Below are 20196 nucleotides of genomic sequence, written 5' to 3' on the forward strand. Positions count from 1 at the left end.
ATGAGTTCTTGTGCTCAGTTTCTAAATCTATGCTCACTGCGGGTGTTTGGAGGATGCGAAGAAGGCCTTCGACTCAATGAGAAGGCAAAATGTGGTGTCGTGGACTGCATTGATCATTGGCTACGCGCAAAACGGCGAGGGGATGAAGTCCCTCAGCTCTACGGAGAAATGAGGGCTGCTGGCGTTGAGCCCAACTTCGTCACTTTCATAGGGTTGTTGTTAGCCTGCAGCCACGCGGGTTTGGCTGAACGAGGGCGATGTTACTTCGACTCCGTGGTTAGAGATTACGGGGTAAGGCCCGGCCACGATCACTACATGTGCACAATCGGTCTTTTGGGACGATCGGGGAGAGTCGAGGAAGCAGAGAAGTTGCTTAGTGATATGGAATTTGAGCCTCATTTAACTGCTCCATCCATCCCCCATATTTATGCATATTTTTCCTTTTTGATACATTTCCAAATTTTTGTACACTCTACTTTCGAACACTGCCTCGCACATAATTTTCACAATTTTATTCTATCAAATATGTATTATGCAGTTGGGAAGTGGGAAGAAGCTGCTTCGATCCGAAGCTCGATGAAGGCGAAGGGTGTCGTGAAGGAGCCCGGCCAGAGCTGGGTGGAGATGAGCAGCACGGTTCACAGGCTCGTGGTCTACTTGAAGGTCGACGAGGCGTTGACATCAATCAAGGCAGCCGGCTACGTCCCCGACATGAGCTTCTCCATTCACAACATCAACGAGGAAGGGAAGAAGGCGCACGGCCTCGCCTACCACAGCGAGAAGCTGGCGTTGGCATTCTGCCTCCTCAAGCTGCACGAGGGCGTGCTCGGCCGGATTTACAAGAACGTTTGGGTCTGCGGCAACTGCCACTCCGCGATGAGGATTGCATCGAGGATTTATCGGCAGCGTATCATTCTCAAAGATTCGAATCGGTTTCATCATTGGTAATAGTTGGTGAAGTGAGCGATCTCGAAAAAAAGCAATTTTCACACACACAACTCATATTTGCAGTGCAAATGAAGATTTGGAAAAAATATGTACCTAAAAATCTTGTAAAATTTTATCCAGTTTGGAGGGTTCCATTTGCAGCATGGATACCCTGCAAACTGGATATATGATCTAATACCCAACTGTATGCAAATCCATATACAAGAATCACTACAATCATCACATGATTCCCTCAAACATCTTCATCTTTAAGCTCACCACAACATATACAGCAACCTCGTCTCGTTAATATACCCGTGCTTCACTTCTTGGCGTGGTCGGGGATGAGGCGTTTGAGCAGTTCCGAAGGCACACCGGCCAGTTCTGGGAGAATAAACACAGATTTATACAAAGGTTGTTAAACTATCAAGTCAAAGAGATTAAATTTAAAAGAAAACAAATGATAGATCTCTTCAGTCACCTTCTGCTGTAAAATTGAAGAGAGGAGGTAATGGTTGGCCATTTGGCAAGCAAGTATTAGGATCTCTCAAGTCATCGAAAAAGGGGTGCGCGCAAGCCTCCAACTGGGAAAATTATATCGTAGAGTTAACAACACGGCGGGTTTAGAAAACTCGACAAAATACAAGATAGGAACGCACTTACCGCTGTGAATCGTAGCGTTGGTGAGTATTGGAGTAACCTTGATACAAGATCCACTGCTTCAGCTGGAATTTTCCTGTGAAACACCTGAAAAAATAGCTTCAGTTAGCTCTCTCTCTCTCTCTCACACACACACACACACACACACTTGTGAACAAACCTTGTGCCATGGGTTGGCTTTAATCTGAGGAAACTTAAATTCACTATAATTTGGATTCATGCACTTGATTTCCTCTCTTGTTGGAGTCCCTAAAACCTGATGTTCCAAATAAACCACACATCAACTATGTACAAACACTTGCATGTTAGATATAAAGAAAATAATAAAGAGAAAGTTCAATTTTCGGCACCTTAATTATTTCAACAAGCTGATCAACGCTGCTTTCACCGGGAAATATAGGCTGCGTGTGTTCCGAGTAATCGTCAGAGCTCTAGGTGTAGACAGTAGGTTTCGAATTTGTCAAACCGTAAACATATAAAAACGTACCTGTCCTAAAAGCATCTCGGCCATGACACAACCAACGGACCACATATCAATAGCAGTAGTATACTCTGAAGCTCCGAATATCAGTTCGGGAGCCCTGTAATAACGAGAGCAAATATACGAGATGTTTGGTTCACCAGGTACCTGAAGCAAACCAGAAACCTCTAGTTGATTAACATGTCTTGAATTCAATCAAATCTGAGAGACGGAGGCGGGGGAGGGGCATACCAATATCTTTGCGCTTCCCATATCACAAAGCTTAAGCTGGTGAGTTTGAGAATTCACCTGCAATGAGATTCACATGTACCGAACTTCAGAAAGAACATATCGGGCTAAACGAAAAAGATTCCAAAACAAAAATGATGCGAATAGGGAAGACGGAGCTCAAGCCTCAAATTGGGTAAACAATCACATATGGCAACAAGGAAAAGGGCTATCTTTTTCAGAGTAATAATGTAAAACAAGCATACCAGCAGATTCTGAGGCTTAATATCCCGATGACAAACTCCGATAATTCTATGCATATAATTTAGTGCACGGCAGATCTGCAGTTAAACAAAACATGATCTCAATAAAGAAATCAAGAACCGAAATGCAAAAGCACGCAGTAGAGCATAATGTACCTGATACACGTAAATCTGCACGTTTAAGATGGGCATGTACTGGTTGACTCTGCTATACTGCCTCGTAGCCCGATAAACAGTTTCAGGGACGAACTCCAGCACAAGATTAAGGTACACCTCGTTCTTGTCAGTAGTCGAATAGAAGAAATGCTTCAGCTGAACAATATTAGGATGGTTGAGCAAGCGCATCATCTGCAGTTCCCGGTTCTTGTATCTCCTATCCTGTAGAACCTTCTTTATGGCAACAGATTCCCCCGTCTCAAGGCATTTAGCCTGCAGCAAAAATAAAAAAGAAACGTAAATGAAGCTTCGTATTTATAGATCCCTACATAATCCCTCTCCCAACAAGGTAGTACCTGGTATACAACTCCAAATGAACCAGTTCCCACCACGCGTTCTGCCATATAAGACATCACCTAAGGATATAAGAAAGCAAATTAGACAGAAGTTCGAATCATCGAGTAAGTTTCAAAGAATTCACACAGAATGATTCAGTAACCTGTTTTGGTTCTCCATTTCGGCCACCAATTGAGGTCACGATTATCTGACCGGGTTCAGTTCCATTGCCACTAACAACAGTTGGCTCCATATCCTGGGAAAGAATTCACAAGTTCAATAAAAAACTCGAGATTTACACCAAATCCATTTACTTATTAAGGAAATCAATATGCAAGGAAACCTTTACACTGTTATCATGGTCATCGTTTCCATCCCCTCGAATCTTCATTTCGTGCAACTCTTTCGGTAGCTCATGCACGTCTGATGCGACTGCAACAGCTTCCGTAGAGTTCGACTCTGCAGGCAGCTCACCGTCCACATCTCCTTGTTCCACCTTCACCCTTTTAATGCCAGAATCCCCACCCTGCAATGAAACAGAAGTTCATTCATCACGAACAAGTAAACGGAACAAGACATGCCCATTGCCCCCACAAAGCAACACTCAAGAGTCAAGACATCGATGCACCCAAACATTAATATGAACTGGAAATTCCACAAGATGAAGCACAGTTCTTCACACCTACACCATTTTTTCAGAATTTACATTTGAAATACATCTATTTCATAAACTATATTCCCTTCAACAATGAAATGCAGCCATAGAAATACATTTTGTCTTTGTTTTGTTGAATTCAATCTTGCATGTGAAGGCAGATTAACAACATAAAAACACCACATATATTGCCAAAATATGAGCAAACCTACCAAACAAATCCAAACTTCAACTAATTGCCATCATTTGCACACACTATTCGCAGCTCCATAACTAATTGAAAATTCACGTAACAATTCAAACCTAATAAAAAGATTTGCTCTTTTGTATTCAATAGGATTATAATTATAATAACAAATAAGACAAATTATCCAAATTTACCCCATTTCCTCTCACTTCTCTCACCATTTTCTGTACTTATATTAATAAGATTAAAACAACAGATACAAGAATCTACTCCCCAAGAAAAGTCGCCCACAATAAATCAAATTCCCCCCAGCTATTCAAAACTAACCTTTAGATCAAAGTAACACAAGAACTCAAAATTAAGACAAAAACATAAACTAAATCGAAATTTTACATGATCTGAAACGGATGTGCGCCCCGAAGCAATGCTCTTCAGCCGACGCATCATATTCATTTTACCACCCAATTCAAAGTAAACCCAACAACACCAATCAAAATCCCAAGATGGGATTTTTATTTCAGGTAAAAGAAAAATATATAAAAAAAATTCTCCTTTCCCCTTGCTCTCTCTCCCTCCTCTCCTCTCCTCACTCTCCAATCCAAGCAAGAAAACAGATTGTCGATCAACCCTTCATCCAACAATGGGCAGAAAACAAGAAAGGGGGAAATTAACAAAGCTTGTGATCTCTTTTCAAGCTCCCTCCCTCGCCCTCTTCCCTGCTTTCGGTATAGAAACAAAGGAGAGAGAGGGAGAGAGAGATGTAGGATAGAAATAAAGGGGGAAAAAAGCAATTCCAAAAGAAACCCAAAAAAAAAAAAAAATCCCAAATAAATGACAGGAAAAACCTCTTCTTTCAGACAAGAAACTCTCTCTCTCTATCTTATTTTTTGTCCCAATTTCCGCTTTCAGTCAAAGCTTCAAGGCCTAATCATTATTCCTTCCGACCCACCATTTTTCTTTTCTCCTTGTTTTCGTACTTGCGGTCAGACTTTGATTCTGCACCGTCCATCCATCATGATGAGATCCGACGGCGCAGAGCGGATCCGAGTTTACGAAAATGGGTTTTTTTTTTTTTTTAAGAATTTATTATTAGGTGAGGTGAGGGAGAAGCGGACTATTCGGGGGAGTTGTTTAGTTTGGTGTGTGAAAATTTGACTGAGTTTTTCCTTTTTCTTTTGCAGTTAAATTGCGACTTTTTGAATTTTTGAATCGATCAACTCTCTCTCTCTCTCCTTGATTGCGCGTTATTTTGCTAGGCATGACCATAAATTTTTTTTATTTAAGATTAATTGCTTATAAATACATCAATTATATTTAAATTTAAATTTTTAATTAAATTTATTTTTTTATTATTGGTTGGCCAATTTCGAATATTCGTCGGTCAATAATTTGATTATTTGAATTTCGATGGACAATCAATCAAGTTATTAGTCGGCTAACTTTCGACTTAGGTTAATTTATTTTTAAAAAAAATTGTATAAAAAATTTAAGTACAGTTTATATATTTATAAGTAATTAATCCTTTATTTAATACGAATAGAAAATTTACTGTAAATTTATAAAAAAAAATATTTTCTTTAGGGGCATTTATTTTGAATGATTAGACTTGATATATAAAAATAACAAAGCTAATTCTCTTGTCTATTTTGATAGATTGAAAATTTGGGATATTTAAATGCTCTGTTTATTTTTATCATTTTAAACTAACTTTACATGATTTTTATTCTATTAAAAGGATAGAATTCAAGAAATCTTATTATTAATAATAAAATTACTAATATATTTTATCAAACATGCAAAACAAACGCCTCCTCGTAATATAAAGATTTACTAAAAGAGTTTAAATCAAATATTGTAACGTAACGTGTGACAAATGGAACTACATGCGGAAATCTGAATGTCCACGTTCCTTTTTTCATTGGCCAGTTATTGTTATGGATTAGAGCGTTTGACTATATAGTAGCTCAATTTATTCCAATTCGCAATTAATCCATCAATATGAGTATTCAAATAAAATAAAAATAAAAATATATATGCGAATCCTAACTCTCTCTCAAATTTATGGTATTTAAACGCATGCTGAGAAAATTCGTAACAGCTCCAAAAGGCACCGGAAAAGAAAAAACAAAACAAAACAAACCAAATTTTGAGGTTGAAATAACGTGGTTTCTGTTGTAAATATATCTATAAGATATATCTTATGTGTGTTGACCAAGAAATCTCCCTAAAACCCTAGCTTCCTACTTGTATAAATAGAGGCCTTTGGCCATCATATTGAATACACTACATTCGTATTCTCTTCTCTATTCTCTCGCTTCTCTCTAGTTTATAACACGTTATCAGCACGATTGTTCTACTTTTATTGTTGGTGTTATGGTTTATCCTAAAAATATTTTCATTATAAAAAAAAAAAAAGTCGCATGATTTGTATTTTGTGAATCTGATGGAGTCAACACTCTAGCAATTATTTTTGTGTTTTGATTCAATTGTTTTTTTTTCTTCCGACTTACTCCATCAAAAATGGCGTGGAAAGCAATGGCCGCTGTACGTATCAATGGAAGATGTTTGAAGCAGAATTCTACATCAATCTCAAATCAAGGTAAATAGAATTAATTAATTAATTGAATTTCAATTCATACCATTGCTTCGACATAATAATTGCGTAATTCATAATATGATAGGAGTATTAGTATTCATTATTGAATTCGACTATTTCTAAGTACTGTCCTATATTCTAATAAATTTATGTCCGTTGATTTCTGATATTGTTAAGAGCTTTTGGATTCGATTGATACAATATTCAAATGAATATTTCGATAGTTCAACTTTGGGATTCAATTGTTTGATCATTTTAATCGTTGTTTTCCATGCTTTAAAATGGAGATATTGGAGGCCCCTTTTTCGGATTCAATTTAATTATTCACATGCTTCGGTGATGAGATCAATAAATGTTCTTTTTGTCGACAATTGATAGGATTTTATCAAATTCCGACTTTTATAATTTCCTCTAATATGACGAATTGATATTCATTAAAATAAATCAAATCAACTTGTTTACAATAAAGTTTATTGGTATCAATTTTCATGTTAAATTCCATGATTTTTGTGTTCTTATTTTAACTAGCGTACCTCCCGCGCGATGCGCGGTGATTATGATTCAAGACTTGCATGAGCTGCATATATATAATACTCTCTCCCTTCATTAAAAATGGAGCACATTATTTGGGCACGAGTTTTAATAAAGTAAGTGGTTCGTGGAGAAAATATATATGAAATGAGTGGTTTAGATTGAATTAATTAAAATTGATTTTTTTAATAAAATGTATTTGTAAGGATAGAATATAAGAAAAATAGGTGGGCCCATGTACTTAAAAGGAAAGTGCCTCATTTTTTATGGACGTCAAATATAGTAATTGTGCGCCATTTTTTGTGACGGAGGGAGTATTTATCTTCTTATAATAGTAATATTATGTCGTATTAACAAATTTTCAATATAAAATAAATAGGACTACATAATACGAAAAATCGAAATGTCATAAATAAATATAAATAAATAAAAGATAACAATGAGAAAAATTACAAAATGTTAAATAGATGCTTAAGTGGATCAACATTATCAACTTTCAAGAATTTGATTAATTTTAAAAATAAAGAAAAACCCATATATATATATATATATATGGAGACCATAAAAAATTCGAAGAACGAAGACCAAATCATGTGCGTTGATCTTCGTATATCCAAGGGTGATGATTCATCTAGTGAAGATTTGATATTTTCGTTAATTGTCATAGATATAGACAATCAAATCTTTTATTTATGGAATATTAATTTGATGAAGAGTCTATTACGTGAATAATGCATCCACATATTATGTTCATTGATATATTCGTAGAAAATACTAATGAACATACTAATGTTCGTTGATATGTTCGTAAAAAAATAAATAAACATACTAATTTTCGTTGATATATTCGTAAAAAATAAATGAATATACTAATGTTCGTCGATATTTTCGTAGGAAAACAAATGAACATAATAATGTTCACATATTATGTTCATTGACGGATCAGGTCCCAGAACAGGAAGTTTCAGAATTTTCGGGATTTATTCAACGTGATCCCAGATTTCAGTAGATTTAATCAACCAATATTTAATTACATGAAAAATCAAATCAGGAAATTATATGAACCGTTAGATTAAGCAAGATCGACGCACATGATTTGGTCTTTGTTCTCTATGTAGGAGAGTGGTCTCCATAAAAGCTATATATATAAAGGTTTCGTTGAGAAATTATATATATAGAGAGAAATTATTAATAATCAAAACTTGCTTATTTTTAATTGATTTATATTATCAAATTAAAAAGTTTTTATGATCTTTTGTTTAAGATATATAATTACATATTGCATATTTTATCTCAATGAAAATTATATAAAAATAGAAAAAACAACTGCACATAAGAGAAAAACATAATAAATTAAGACATATAATTGTCCACAAGTAACAAAAAGAATAGATTTTTTTTCTTCAAAACTTTAATTTTTTTTTTTTTTAGGGAAAAGCGGAGATATATTATTGAACACAAGAACATGGGACATGGAGATGACCCACCACAGAAGACGGGGGTTCATTCCAAACATGATGTGTGAAAATATCTCTCGCGGCCTTCGCCAAACAATGAGCGATGCCATTCCGATTACGCCCAACAAAACAAATAGTGAAATCCGACAACTCCAAGAGGTCTTGCTTACAAATGGAAACAATAACCCCCAACTCTAACCGATTCCTCTCGCCTGAGTTGATAAGATCACAAACACGTTTACTGTCGGATTCCAAGCAACCTCTACCATAACTGAGTTCCTTAATCCAAGAAAGAGCTTCTTTGATACCCAACAACTCTCCTTCAACAACACTACGTCTTCCCGGAAGCTTAATAGATTTACCAATAACAAAGTCTCCCTCATGATTCCGAATAGCAATACCAATGCCCATAGACTGATCCTCCGCAAAGAAAGCAGCATCCACGTTACATTTTATCGAACCTTGAGGCATAGAATGCCACCCAACGCAAACAACAGACGCTGGAGCAGTAGCCTTCTGGAGCGGCAACGTTTGAGCAAGTTTCCAATCAGTTCGTGCAGCAGCTGCACAAAGAACAGACCTCGAAGGAACCGGAACAGTATGCTGCCAAATCATAGCGTTTCTATCCCTCCAAATTTGCCATAAGGTCATGCAGACGTTGGCCTTCCTCTCAATGTCCTGATCACGCAAAATCAAAGTAAGAGCATGCTCAAAAGAATCACACTGAGCAATCACAGTAGACATATACGGCTGCATACCACTGAGACTCCAACAATTCTCGGCAAAAGGACAGAAGATAAAAGAATGCCAAAGATTCTCAAACCCTCCTTTAAAAAACTTTAATTTTTTTAAGTAAAGCATTCATGGTTATTTTAGAATATTAATTATTTAAAAAACAAATTATTCATTGTTCTATTTTTATATAGAGTAAAATAATAAATATATATATACATATATTTCTCTCTCTACATATATAGATATAGATTTTCCAATTGACATTTTTTTTGAAGTTTTTAGAACTGATTTTATTCAATCGGGCATCTACTAAAATTACATATAACAATGGACATAATAATAAAAAATTTAGGAAGAATGGAACAATAGAATAGAGAAAAGAAAAAAGAAAAAAAAAGAAAGGAAAAAAAAGAGGCAATTACAATTTATTCAAATTAAAATTTAAAATTAATTTTGCAAACATAGTACCACCGTATTGGGAGAATTAATTGATTTGAAACATTTAAATATTATGTGCTTAAACAAAAAATGAAAAAATAAAAAACGTTTGGAACCCAATTGTTCTTGACCATTGTGCATTTAAATATTATATGTGCTTAAACAACTAATTTGCTGCGATTTTTAAGGAATATTGGCTGGCGGTTTTTGTTTAATTTTTTCCCTCAATTTCCAATTATATCCTTCTAATTGAACTTATTTACATTTACTTTGCTTTTTATATATATAAAGATATTTGACATATTATATTCTGAAATATTATATATATATATATACATTCTATTATTTCAAAATAATCTTGAAAATTAATTGATGCTATTTAAATAGCACAAGTAGTATTCCTGAAGAATATTGCATTCAAGATCTTAAATTGATGCTATGAAAGTAGCACAAGTAATATTCCTAAAGAATATTACATGCTTTTGAAGAGTGATTTATATTACATGCTCTTGAAAATTAGACCTTGAGCACAAGTAGCATTTTTGAATAATATTATATTCAAGATCTTAAATTGGTGTTATTAAAGTAGCACAAGTAATATTCCTGAAGAATATTACATTCTCTTGAAAAGAAATATATATTACATGCTCTTGAAAATTAGACCGTGAAGGTCAAATGGCCCTAAAGGCCGAATGGTTGTACTCTTTTTCCCTTACTAAGTTTTTTTCCTATGAGGTTTTCTTAGTTAAGGTTTTTAACGAGGCAACTAGTGTAATATATGAGTAAATATATATGTCTTGTACTTTTTTCCTCTACCGAATTTTTCCCATAGAGTTTTTGCGGAGAGGTTTTTAACAAGGCATGAACATCTAGACACTAACATCATATGAAATCCTGTGATATTTGTCTTGGTGAAATAACTTCACATATTATTCTTCAAAAGAAGAAGTAGTATTTCCTTAAGTTGACATTAGACGATAATAATGTTAACACAATATCAGGTGCATCAAACATAATTGAAGGCTCCGGGAGAGCTTGTATCATTTTGCCAATTGATACTAAATTAGATATTGAAAATGCCCTGTACTCTATTAAGTTTAAAAGGAACTTACTAAGTTTCAAGAATGTCCGTAATAATGGATACTACATCGAGACAATTGTGTGGAAGGTAGAAATGAATATCTTTGCATAAATTCTTTTGTTTCAGGCTATAAGCTGACAAAAGAAAAATTAGCATCATTACCTTTTGGAATGTATTATACATTCATAAAAGCAATTGAGAAACCATGTCATGAACGCGAAGTTCAATGACTCAAAAGCTTTAAGCTTAATTTGGCATGATAGGTTTGGACATTCTGGAGCAACTATGATGCGCTGAATAATCAATAATTCATATGGGCACAACATAAGAATCAAAAGATTCTTTCTACAATTGAATTCCCATGTGATGCTTGTGCGCAAGGCAAGTTAGTCATTAGACCTTCATATACGAAGGTTAATACTGAATCTCCATCTTTCTTAGAAAGAATTCAAGGAGACATTTGTGGACCTATACATCTACTTTGTGTATCTTTTCGATATTTTATGGTATTAATTGATGTCTTTCATAGATGGTCACATGTATGCTTGCTTTCTACTAGAAATGCAACATTTGCTAGACTACTTGCTCGAATCATAAAATTAAGAGCTCGATTCACAGACAATTCAATTAAAAGAATTCGTCTTGATAATGCTAGTGAGTTTATGTCTCAAGCATTTGAAAACTATTGTATGGGCTATTGGAATTGAGATTGAACATTCAGTCGCTCAGGTCCATACTCAAAATGGTTTAGCATAATCGTTTATTAAACGTCTTCAAATTATTGTTAGACCATTACTTATGAAATCAAAACTCCCAACTACTGCTTGGGGTCATGCCATATTATATGCTGCAACATTAGTTCGACTAAGGCCATTAGCCAATCATGAATACTCCCCGATGCAAATTATCTTTGGCCGAGAACATGATGTTTCTCACTTACGAACTTTTGGTTGCGCGGTTTAAGTCTCAATTGCACCCCCCCCCCCCAAAACGAACAAAAATGGGTTCCCAACAAAGACTTGGGATATATGTTGGATTTGATTCACCCTCAATTATAAGGTATATAAAACCTTTATAGGTGATTTATTTACTGCACGTTTTGCAGATTGTCATTTTGACGAAATAACATTTCCAACATTAGGAGGAACAAATCTACATCCAGAAAAGCACAAGGAACTCTCTTGAAATGAGAAAAACTTATCACATTTTGATTTTAGAACAAACAAATGTAAACAAGAAATTGAAAAGATCGTTCATTTGCACAAGATTGCAAATCAAATTCCTGATGCTTTTGTAGATACAAGAAAAGTGACACAATCTCACATATATGCTGCAAATACTCCAGCTAAAATTGATGTCCTTGAAGGACAAATAAATTTGGCAGCAAATGAGTCTAAAATTCGTCAAAAATGTGGTCGACCAGTTGGTTCCAAAGATTCTATGCCTAGAAAAAGAAAGGAGCAAGATGGAAACCAAACAATGACGAAAATGACTAATCAACCAATGAAAGCGATGTAATTCCTAAAGAATTACAAGTATCTGAAAATCATGAGATCTCAATAAATTATTTACATCAGATACTAGAGAGAGAAAATATCATTGTTGATGATATATTTGCCTTTCATATAGCTCGTCATGTTTTAAATGAGGATCCTCAACTAAAATCTGTTGCAGAATGCAAACAGAGACTTAATTGGCCAAAGTGAGAAGCTATAGAAAGGGAATTAAATTCCTGTGATAATCGGAAAGTATTTGAAGATGTAGCCCTACCTCCGGAAAATAAAATCCATGTTGAAAATAAGTGGATCTTTGTTAGAAAGAGAACCGAGAAAAATGAAGTTACGAGATGTAGAGAAAAACTCGTAGCACAAGGTTTCTCACAAAAACCAGGAATTGATTATGAGGAAATATACTCTCCCGTAATGAACGCTATTACTTTCAGATTTTGATTAGTCTGGCTGTGTCACAAAGGCTTGATATGCGCCTTATGGATGTAGTAACTGTTTATCTATATGGGTCATTAGATAATGACATATATATGAAAATTCCTGAAAGATTTAACAAATGCCTAAAGGATTGCAGTCAAAACCCAAAAGCATGTATTCAATTAAACTGCAAAAATCGTTGTATGGGTTGAAACAGTCTAGTCGTGTGTGGTACAATAGACTGAGCGAGTATCTTTTGAAAAAGGATACAAGAATAAAGATATCTGCCCTTGTGTTTTCATTAAGAAAACCGAAAGTGGATTTGCAATCATAGCAGTTTATGTTGATGATTTAAATTTAATTGGGACTCCTGAAGAGCTCAATAAAACTGCTGAATATTTGAAGAAAGAATTGAGATGAAAGATTTGGGAAAGACAAAGTTTGTCTTGGTTTGCAAATGGAACGTATCCGTGGAGGAACGTTTATCCATCAATCCACATATACAGAAAAGGTGTTAAAACGCTTTTACATGGACAATGCACATTCGTTAGCATCACCAATGGTCGTTAGATCTATTGATACTAAGAAATATCCATTTCGACCAATTGAAGAGGGTGAAACAATACTTGGTCCAGAAGTACCATATCTAAGTGCATTGGAGCGTTAACTTATCTGGCTAATAATACCAGACTGGATATAGCTTTTTCTATCAATCTTCTAGCAAGATTTAGCGCTGCACCCATTTTGAGACATTGGAATGGTGTTAAACACATTCTACATTATCTAAAGGGTACAATTGACCTTGAATTATATTATCAAGAAAAATCTGATAATACTCTAATGGGGTACTCGGATGCAGGATTTTTATCCGATCCACATGAAGCTAAGTCACAAACTAGATATGTTTTCACATGTGGTGGAACTGCTATATCATGGAAATCTGTGAAGCAAACCTTGACTGCAACATCCTCAAATCATTCTGAAATCATTGCAATACACAAAACAAGTCGAGAATATGTATGGTTGAGAAATATGACGAGTCATATCCAAGAGTCGTGCGGGTTAGCTTCATCAAAGGCCAAACCAACTATTTTATATGAAGACAATGCTGCTTGCATCGCGCAACTCAAGGAAGGATACATCAAAAGCGATAGGACAAATCATATTTCTCCCAAGCTTTTCTACACACACGACCTTCAAAAGGATGGCGATATCGACGTTCAACAAATTCGCTCAAGTGATAATCTGACGGACTTATTCACCAAGGCATTACCAACATCGACATTCAGAAAGTTGGTACATGAGATCGGCATGCGTCGACTCAAAGATCTTCTATGATCTCAAGTTCAGGGGAAGCAGTTGTACTCTTTTTCCTTCGACTAGGTTTTGTCCCATTGGGTTTTCCTAGCAAGGTTTTAATGAGGCAATATTTTTTTATTTTAGGGATTGGTCAATCAAGGGAAAATGTTGTAAATATATCTATAAGATATATCTTATGTGTGTTGACCAAGAAATCTCCCTAAAACCCAAACTTCCTACTTGTATAAATAGAGGCCTTTGGCCATCATATTGAATACACTACATTCGTATTCTCTTCTCTATTCTCTCGCTTCTCTATAGTTTATAACAGTTTCCATCCAACTATAAATTACAATGTCAATTCTATTTTTCCACACGATCATATTTATTCTACGCAAGCATATTCATGCTAAACGAGTATATTTATGTTATGTCACCATAATGAAAAATGAGCAAATATGCAAAATGAGAAGAAATTAATAATTGAGTAATTTTAATAAATATTTTAAAGTTCATGTGCAAAATGAGAATTTATTAAAAGTTCAGTAACTTACGTGGAATTAATTAACCTATAAAAGAAAGGACTTTTACATATTTAGGGCATGATGGATACAATAGGTATCAATAAAGAATGATGAAAATTATCAATTTAGGATACGGATACTTGTATCCATGTATTTTGAATATTTTTAAGTTTTAATTATTTTTATAAACACCATTTTTAATGAGCCCACTACTCTTGAAAGAAATTTGAATTTTATATTTCCCTTACAACACGGTTCACTTGTTGAAATTGTAAAGATATAATTTACCCTACAGCTTCACAATTTTGTTCAAAAATTAAATAATTTTTTATCGTGTATGGTGTTTTGATATTTTTTAATTTATAAATTTGTGGAGGTTGTAGCGGAAAAATTAGGGGGTTTAAACTTTAAACTATGTTTCCCAAGATCTAATGATGATGTGGTTGGAGAGAATAAATAAAAAAATGGAGCAAATTCAGAAACTGTATATATGTACATTAATTTACCCTAATTAAGTAAAAGAAAAATTTAAAAAGAAAATTGATTTATTTTATTTGCAGTGGGCCGAACAACATCTTCTTATTTGGGCTGCAAAAACATATCATAAAGCTTAAAGCCCAACCAAATACCAATATCTTTGTGTTTCCCATATCAATATATCATAAAGCTTAAGCTGATGAGATGAGAATTGACCTCGAGTTAGAGGAGTGTTTAGCACAATAATTTAGATTGATTTGAAAATTAGGATAAAAAAAAATTAATTTTATAAAATAGGATATTAATTAATAAGTAATGCACTTGCAAGATAATTCTCCACTTATTTTAAGAGTTTCGGGCTTTACTTTGATTGTTGTAACTTGTAAGTATAGTCATGTGCTCGGTTTGTACAAGTGAGCCCGAAATTCTTAAAATGAGAATTGTTCTGTTGGTGCATTATTTATGATGTCCTATTCTTACAAGTTCAAAATTTTCTATCCTAATTTCTAAATCAGTTTAAGTTACTATAGTAAAAACTCCTCTGACTCAATTGACCTGCATCAAAGAAAACAATCATATGCGGCAAACATCATAATTCATATGCAACAAGGAAATGTTCTGCAGTTAAACAAAAAATGATCTCAATAAAGAAATCAAGAGACATAATTGAATATCATCAGGTTTTTAAGAATTTTTTAAAATCTGAATTGAATACTTATGGACTTTTGAAAAAAAAAAACTTTTAGAATCTGAATTGTACACCCCCTTTGATATTTTTTCGGTGAGCATAGTTTTAAAATCTGAATTAAATACAAAAATGGAGCAATAAAGCTGTTTTCTATGCTTAAGCACTTAATGAATTTACAAACATAATCTTCCTTTCGGAGAAATTAACTTGATTCAATTTCTATGCAGTAAAAACCAGTTTCATTAGTTTCACTCTACTCATAACCTGCAATCAAATCAAGAATTGACGCACCACTGATTCCACATTAATTTAGAAAGCAGTGTCGATCAGTTTGTTGAAATAATTAAGGTGTAGAAAAATGAATTCTTTCTTTATTCTATCTTTATATCTAAGATTGCCAGTGTTTGCACATAATTGATGTGTGGTTTATTTGGACATCAGGTTTTAGGGACTCCAACAAGAAAGGAAATCAAGTGCATGAATCCAAATTACTCCATACGAATTTAACTTTCCTCACATTAAAGCCCATCTATAGCACAAGGTTTGTTCATAAGCATGTGTGTGTGATGTCAATTCGGCCCTAAAGTCGTAGACTGACTCAATTAATCCTTTAATTCGAGAGGGCTAGGACTGAGAATTTTCAATTTGATAAAAAATTTCAAATTTTATTAGCCTGGCACCCGATATGGTCGATCCGAAATTAACCCGAAACATTATAGGCCTGACCCAAAATAATGTGCTCGTTTGATTATACGAAAATTTTCTCGTTATTTGATTTTTAACTTCATTACTTTGTTTATCAAAATTAGTATAATAAGATATTTTTTTCAAAAGTTTGTGAAATTTATTTTGATTCAATATTATAAGTTATATTCATCATTTCACTTCTCTGTATTTTTAATCCAATACTTAACATAAAATATTTAGATGTAAAAATTAAAAAATAATACTTATTTAATAAAAATATTGCATCTTTATATCTCTAAGACTTGCACATTAATTACTCACTCTATCCCAGCTTTTAGTATCCAACTTTTCTTTTTCAGCCGTCCCACATTTTAGTACTATTTCCATTTTTAGTAAAAGTAGGTGAGACCCTTGCTCCACTTTAATTATTTTAACACTTACATAAAAGGTGAGACCCTTATTTCACTCACAACACAGCTAACCACTTTTATTAAAACCCATGCTACTCTCAAATGTATACTAAAAGTTGGGACGGAGAGAGTATTATGTAATTCGATGTAGAAATATTAAGTATTTATACGTGTATTTATTTATTACAAATATAATATTATCAGAAGAAAAACCTGAACATTTAGGATTAGGATTGAAAATTTCTAACCCAATTTTTTTTTAACCCGATTAGCCCGCACCCGAATAACCCATAATTCGATAGAGCTAGCCCTAAACCCGGCCCGATTGACATCCCTAGCTCACTGAAGCTATTTTTTCAGGAAAAAATTCCAGCTGAAGCAGTGGATCTTGTATCAAGGTTACTCCAATACTCACCAACTCTACCAATAGTCATTGCAGGAACACTCCCCTTCTTTAAAATGATGAAACCGATTCGCATCTTTGAGAACGATAAGCCACCGATAGACCCTCAACGCGAACCTCATCGCCGAGTGGCAGTCGCCGTAGACCTAGACATTCTTGTAAATCCGGACGGGGCGAGGCCGTGCGCCTTCTCCTCCTCGTTGATGTCGTAGAGCGAGAAGCTCGTATCGGGGACGTAGCCGGCTGCCCTAATCGACGTCAACAGCTCCTCGACTTTCAAGTAGATCGCGGCCACCTCTAGATGGCTCCGGTCATCGGAGGTGAAGGTGTGGTCCATGCCGCTCATCTCCACGTAGCTCCGGCCGGGCTCTTTCACGACGCCCTTCGCCTTCATCGAGCTTCGGATCGAGGCAGCCTCTTCCCACTTCCCAGCTGCAGAGTACATGTTCGACAACAACACATACGCCACAAGATCTTGAGGCTCCATTTCAATGAGAGATGCTGCTGCTCTCTTTGCAAGATCAATATCTCCATGCTTTCTGCAGGTAGAGAGCAGGGATTTCCATATAGTTGAATCGGCCTCAAATTTCATTTCACTGAGCAGCTTATCTGCTTCCTCGACTCTCCCAGATCTTCCCAACAGATCGATCATGCACGCGTAGTGATCGCGGCCGAGACTTATCCCTAACCATAGAGTCGAAGTAACATCGCCCTCGTTCAGCCAGACCCGCGTGGCTGCAGGCGAACATCAACTCTATGAAAGTGATGAAGTCAGGCTCACCGCCAGCAACCCTCATTTCGTCGTAGAGCTGGAGGGACCTCATCCCCTCGCCATTCTGCGCGTAGCCAACGATCAATGCAGTCCACGACACCACATTTTGCGTTCTCATTGAGTCGAATGCCTTCAAATCCAGATTTAACAACCAAAGAGTGAACAACTTTACCAGTGCTCACTTCCTTGATCAAGGCAACATAGTTTAACACAGAGGGATAAGTAAAGACATCAAGTTTCATGCTTTTCGCATGCATCATTCTAAACAAGGCCAACCCTGTCTTACGCATCCGACAATCATGGCGTTGCAAGAGATCAAATCATCAACCTCCATCGCCTCCACCACCCTCCAAGCACTGCTCAGATCCCCATATTTTCTGTACATATCAATCAAGGCGTTCTGCACAAACACATCAACCTCAAAACCACCACGAACAACGTAAGAATGCACCTACGCCCCGTATCTAAGATCACAAACGGCTGCACACGACACCAACACTCCCGGGAACGTGTACTAGTTAGCCTCGATCCCTTCTACCCTCATGCCCCTAAAACACCGCAATGCTCCATCAACATCGCCATTTTGAGAGTACCCTGTGATCATCGCAGTCCAAGTCACGTGATTTCTCTCCCCAGGCATGCTCTCGAAGAGCATCCACGATGCACAAACACTTTGCATAGACATCAATAAGGCCTGTGACAACGAACGCATCTGTATCCAATCCATACATTCGTTTTATATTATAGTATTTTTAAACCGTTTAAATATTCAATTTAATTGTTACTCCACAATTTCCTCCGAATTCCGTGCTGCCAACTATGTATTCAAATAATTTACATATATGGCAATTTATAAATATTCGAATAGTTTTAGCAGAGTATGTTTAGTTAATTTAATGAATAATTATATGAAAGTGGTGAATACAAGGAATATGTTAAAAGAATTTGATGAATACATATTAAATATTATTTTAATTTAGTAGAATAAATAAATGGTTATGATGAATAATACATATTATTTCATATACATGTGAATAATATTTTGACAACAAAATTACGAATATCTGAATAAAACATTTCGAACAAAGCGTAAAAAATTACGAATATTTAAATAAAATATTAGAATTTTCTTGCTGATATAAAATATTTCGAACAAGCATAAACAATTTACGAATACCTGAATAAAATATTTTACATATAACTTTTCGAATAATCATAACAAAATAACATTCATGTTTCTTTTCGAATGAGTCCTTGAAGTTGCATACTTTTTATATTATGTGATACAGAAAAATTAAGATTATCATAAAAAATTATCATGCGTGTAGATATAATTCAAGAATAAAAAAGGAATAAAAAACAAAATAAAGACTTGCTATATCTAAGGGACGGTTACCGAAAATAACAAGATTTGGTCAACTCCTAAATAGATGAGGACGGTTACACACAAATAAATTACCTAATAACCTTTAATTTAATTTAAATATAAATTAGCACTAATTATCCAAACCGTTAGATCTGCTATATCTAAGGGACCATATTAATTCTCTATTCTCAAAAATATATGCATTCTCCATGGATCCATTCTCTCTCTCTCTCTATATACTCCCTCCGTCCCATGAATCTTGACACGTTTTCCTTTTTGGGCCGTCCCACGAATCTTGACACGTTTCCTTTTTTGGCAATAATTATTACCTTCTCTCTCCTACTTTATCACCTTTATTATATTCTCTCTCCTACTTTATCACTTTTATTACCTTCTCTCTCTTACTTTATCAATTTTATATTTTATTAATTACACACTTAAAACACTAATCTACAACTCCTTAATTCCCGTGACGAACCCAAACGTGTCAAGACTCGCGGGACGGAGGGAGTATATATATATAGGGGAGGGCTATACAAAAAACTCCCCTTAGACTATAATATAAGGATAAATCATAACCATTAAAATCTAATCTTGTACGGCTGAGATTAATTTCCTATGGGGCGTTACATTCGTTTTTTGTGTACCTATAATTCGTACATAATATTTGCTGGAGGGTATAATTGGGTAGTGTAATTTATTCTCTATCTATCTTAATTATCCGTTTTCGAAAGTAAAGCCATATTTTTTGGTAATAAAAATGTCATCATTAACGTGAAGAATGGGAAAAGATTTCATTGCATATTCAAACATAATTACGGAGAAAATCATTTCAGATTCACTATATCTTTGGAATTTCATCCGATAATTATTACTTGACAAAAAACAACACATAATCTAATAATTCATACCGTACATACAAATATACTTGTCTA

The 20196-nt window shown here is 34.9% G+C and overlaps 3 protein-coding genes and 1 pseudogene across 4 annotated transcripts; 1 reads left to right on the forward strand and 3 right to left on the reverse strand.

Moving 5' to 3' along the window:
* Positions 1–948, forward strand: LOC130998682 (pentatricopeptide repeat-containing protein At4g16835, mitochondrial-like). Its single transcript, XM_057924094.1, has one exon. The coding sequence runs from the start codon at positions 1–3 to the stop codon at positions 946–948; it is 948 nt and encodes a 315-aa protein (XP_057780077.1).
* Positions 949–1023: 75 nt separating this feature from the next.
* Positions 1024–5012, reverse strand: LOC130999163 (shaggy-related protein kinase theta). 2 transcript variants are annotated; one of them, XM_057924663.1, is made up of 13 exons: positions 4266–5012; positions 3380–3556; positions 3194–3286; positions 3051–3110; positions 2695–2967; positions 2542–2616; positions 2300–2356; positions 2075–2215; positions 1938–1988; positions 1748–1843; positions 1591–1674; positions 1409–1511; positions 1024–1311 (listed from the first exon to the last, which is right to left on the reverse strand). In XM_057924663.1, exons 1-13 carry the CDS (start codon positions 4323–4325, stop codon positions 1250–1252), a joined length of 1332 nt encoding a protein of 443 aa, XP_057780646.1. In that variant the 5' UTR covers positions 4326–5012; the 3' UTR covers positions 1024–1249. The 2 variants fall into 2 exon arrangements, with proteins under 2 accessions (XP_057780646.1, XP_057780645.1); XM_057924662.1 differs by having other exon boundaries at positions 3374–3556; positions 4266–4912.
* A 3435-nt stretch (positions 5013–8447) lies between these two features.
* LOC130998683 (uncharacterized) lies at positions 8448–9200 on the reverse strand. The gene has a single exon (XM_057924095.1). The coding sequence runs from the start codon at positions 9198–9200 to the stop codon at positions 8448–8450; it is 753 nt and encodes a 250-aa protein (XP_057780078.1).
* A 7940-nt stretch (positions 9201–17140) lies between these two features.
* LOC130998684 (pentatricopeptide repeat-containing protein At4g33170-like) lies at positions 17141–18626 on the reverse strand (annotated as a pseudogene).
* Positions 18627–20196: the final 1570 nt, after the last annotated feature.

This window comes from Salvia miltiorrhiza, chromosome 8, assembly GCF_028751815.1.
Source record: "Salvia miltiorrhiza cultivar Shanhuang (shh) chromosome 8, IMPLAD_Smil_shh, whole genome shotgun sequence".
Lineage (NCBI taxonomy): Eukaryota > Viridiplantae > Streptophyta > Magnoliopsida > Lamiales > Lamiaceae > Salvia > Salvia miltiorrhiza.

Bases quoted from the DNA above. Each gene is read 5' to 3' on its own strand.
- LOC130998682 (XM_057924094.1), top strand. From the start codon at position 1: ATGAGTTCTTGTGCTCAGTTTCTAAATCTATGCTCACTGCGGGTGTTT.
- LOC130999163 (XM_057924662.1), bottom strand. From the start codon at position 4,325: ATGAATATGATGCGTCGGCTGAAGAGCATTGCTTCGGGGCGCACATCC. The intron at 3,287-3,373 runs GTTTCCTTGCAT...ATTCTTTCCCAG, and splicing joins ACCATGATAACAGTGTAAAG to GATATGGAGCCAACTGTTGT. The intron at 2,216-2,299 runs GTATGCCCCTCC...GGTTTGCTTCAG, and splicing joins TGGGAAGCGCAAAGATATTG to GTACCTGGTGAACCAAACAT.
- LOC130998683 (XM_057924095.1), bottom strand. From the start codon at position 9,200: ATGTCTACTGTGATTGCTCAGTGTGATTCTTTTGAGCATGCTCTTACT.